At 39.7% G+C, this 3410-nt stretch overlaps 1 protein-coding gene across 6 annotated transcripts in view; it reads right to left on the bottom strand.

The window, feature by feature from the left end:
* The window catches only part of APAF1 (apoptotic peptidase activating factor 1), a 128024-nt gene that overhangs the window by 5529 nt on the left and 119085 nt on the right, over positions 1–3410 (bottom strand). For 4 of the 6 annotated variants that reach the window (XM_006888505.1, XM_006888503.1, XM_006888504.1 and 1 more), the window contains one exon: positions 2708–2833. The exons of the other annotated variants lie outside the window; for them this stretch is intronic. In XM_006888505.1, the coding sequence (XP_006888567.1) occupies positions 2708–2833 (126 nt within the window). The remainder of the gene's footprint in view (positions 1–2707; positions 2834–3410) is intronic. 6 annotated transcript variants of the gene reach the window in all.

Here is a 3410-nt window from a genome sequence, read left to right as displayed (position 1 = left end):
ATATATAATATATATATAAAACACCTCTTACAAATTATCTCAACAAAAATAAAGATTTCCATCAACAGTGTTCACAGGTATCCTATATATTTTAAATGATACAAAAATTATTTTACTAGATTCTTATAAACTCACTAACTTGTGTTACTCTCTTTCAGCAAAAATTTAAAAATGTCAGTTGCCATGGAGTTGGAACTGACACACTAGCAGGCTTTCAGAGGCTGTAAATCACACAGGAGAAGAATGCCTGTCTTGAGGAGCACTGGATGAATTTGAACGGTCTGCCTTTGGAATGGCATCACCACTCCTTAGCCAATACACGTAGAATCGACTCATAGCTGACCCTCCAGTGGGTTTTCAGAAGGAGTAAATCACACAGGAGGAGACTGTCCACCTTTCTCCTGTGGAGCAACTGGTGAATTCAAACAGTGTGCCTTTGGGATTGCAACACAGCCTCTCACCACTAGGCCACCAGGGTTCCCTTTGTATGAGCCTAAGTATCTGAATTTTTCAAAGAAGTACATCTCAAAATAAGAGGCATAAATAGGATGGGAAAAAGTCCTACGTCTCTCTAAAGATTCAAGGAAATCAAAAGGAACAATTGACCAAAAAGAGTTAAATAAGGCTTGACTGTAGGGGCCATTGAATCAAATACAACTCAAAGCCACCCTCTGAACAACAGACCTGAATTCTGTTCTATCCTGTGCAATCCGCACAATCTCTGACACACTTGAACCCACTGCTGCAGTCACTGTGTCAGTCCACCCGGTTGAGGGGCTTTCTCTTTCACTGACCCTCCACCCTTCTAGGCATGATGTCCCTTTCCAAGGAACACTCTCTCCTAGCAACATGCCCAAAGGATGTGAGACAGTTTCCTTGCCTTCAAGGAGCACTCAGGGTACACTTGATCTTCAAGAGCTATCTGTTTGTTCCTTTGGCAGTCCATGGGATATTCAGTACTCTTCTACCAATACCACACTCAAAGGCACTAATTTTTCTGTCATCCTAATTCACTGTCCAGCTCTTAGACACATAGCAAGTAAGTGACTAAAAAGACCATGACTTGAGTCAGATGCCCCTTAGTCTTGAAACTGATGTCATTGCTCCTCAGTATTTTAGCAAGATCCTTGACAGCAGACTTTCCCAACACAATACATCTTTTGATTTCCTGACTGCCTGGTATCAAATGTGTTGATTGTGGATTCAAGAAAGATAAACTTGCTGACAATTCAAATCTTTTCTCCATCTATCATGGCATTGCCTAATGGCCCATTGGTAAGGATTTGTGTCTTCCGTATGCTGAGATGTAATCCATTTTGAAGGCTGTAGTCTTTAATCTTCTACAGCAGATGTTTCAAGTCTGACTCACTTAGCAGGCAAGGCTATGGCATCTCTATAATGCAGGTGGTTGTTGATGAGTCCTCCTCTGATCCTGATGCCATATTCTTCTTCATAAAGTTCAGCTTCTTGAATGATGTGCTCTGCACACAGACTGAGTAAGTATGGAGAAAGGACATAGCCCTAACACACATTTGAATTCATGACTAGTGTTCCCTTGCTCTGTTCGGACAGCAGCTTCTTGGTTTAGATAAAAGTTTTGTAAGACTATAATTAAGTGTCTGGGATTCTCAATCTTCTCAACGTCAGCCATAGTCTGTTACAATCCACATAATATCTCTCTCTTACACACACCTATACACAAATAACGATGTATAAAAACCTAAAGTATTTTAAGTGCAATGAGGAAAATATTTTAAACATTCAAAATCTTAAGACTTTTTTCTATCAAGATTCCTGAAAAATGACCACTTTATCATAACAAATAAACAGTCCTTTTATCCAAAGATGAAAACTCGTAACAAAATAAACTTTCTTACCTTACCTTAAAGTAGCCCTATCACTTTAGATGACATGGCATTAATATAAAAGGCATAGAAATGTTGATTATTTAGACCTCAAGCTAAAGACTTTTTTCTGAAAAGCCTAGTAAATTCTCTATTTCTAAACTGCCTAATCACTCATATGTAAACCAAACCCACAGCTGTCAAGTCAGTTCTGACTCATGACAACTCCCCTTCAGATTTCTGAGGCTATAAATCTTCATGACAGAAGAGGGTCTCATCTTTCTCCCATGGACTGTCTGAAACACTGTGCAGATTCTATCTCAGAAAGGAGCCCTTAAATACCCATTCACTAGCAGGACAGTGAATCTCTGTTAAACTGGATAGGACAGAAGTCCAGCGAGGGCTGCAATAGACCACACTGTAAATGCTGATGACCTAGTGAGTATAGTACTAAAATGATCATTCTTTTCAGCACTGAACACAGACGGATTTGTTATTCACTTATAATCTAGATAATTACAAAATTATTTTCCTCAAATTCTGCTCCTAAAAACCATCTTTGGTCCAAGTCCAAGAATTAAGATGACTCATCTCAGGCTGAGAGCACAGAACCAACTGCACGTAACTAGGGCATTGCCTCCTCACACACTAACTCTAAACTGAATTCTTTCCGCTCTATAGAATACAACTATGAATAAAATGTGTACAAAGCTTAATGAGAAACAAAACAAAGAATGCCTTATCCTGCCAGAACCCTCCAGACTGTGCTTCCCTGTCAAGTGAACAAAGGCCCCGAATGTCTCAAAGAATGCTATGAGCCCAAGCACAGAAGAGCAGTGTTTTCACATCAGCATACATCATACCCGGACTTCTCCATTGTCATCTCCAGTCGCCAGCAGGGTACTGTCTGCAGAGAAGAGAGAGCAGCGCACGCAGCCTTTGTGGCCCCTCAGTTCATGAAGTGGGGAAGAGAGCTCAAAACTCCAAATCTGAAAGGCAATTAGGATTATTTAGAAACTGTAAATACACTCAGGGGGAAGAAAAATGTCTGTTTAGAGTGCAAGTTAGCCATAAATTCAATTGCTTGAGTTCTAACATCTGACAGAGTTTGTCTATAATTACTCAAGCTAAATTCAGTTCCAGGACGTAAGTCTCAGCTTCTGTAGTTTCATCAGTGAAAGAGAACTGTTGCCGTTGATTGCCTTTGAGTCGAGCACAACTCATAGCTATCATAACTTCTAACTATCGATATTTATCAAAGTTCACAGATTTTCCATAGGCATGTTGTTTAGGAAGTGGATACCACTCCTGCTTCCAGTGGGAAGGAAAAAGAGCAAAATCAGCTAATAACAGTATATGAATAAAACCCAATCCAAGTTGTGTAAATCACTTAAATTCAGAAAGACTTGCTAGCTCTATGTGATTTAGAACAGTCATCTAAGCTTCTCTAGCTTCAGTTTCTACATCTGTAAAATGGGGACAGTAATTCTTGGTGTGGGAATTAAATGAGACAGCACAGAGAAATACCTAGCACAGAGCTTGGCCTTTGGCAAGTGCTATTTAAAA

The sequence above is a fragment of the Elephantulus edwardii genome, unplaced genomic scaffold (genome assembly GCF_000299155.1).
Source record: "Elephantulus edwardii isolate Elephantulus edwardi_28Jun2011 unplaced genomic scaffold, EleEdw1.0 scaffold00068, whole genome shotgun sequence".
In the NCBI taxonomy this organism is placed as follows: Eukaryota; Metazoa; Chordata; class Mammalia; order Macroscelidea; family Macroscelididae; genus Elephantulus; species Elephantulus edwardii.
Note: the sequence above shows the minus strand (reverse complement) of the source record. Positions and strands in the feature narration are given on the sequence as shown.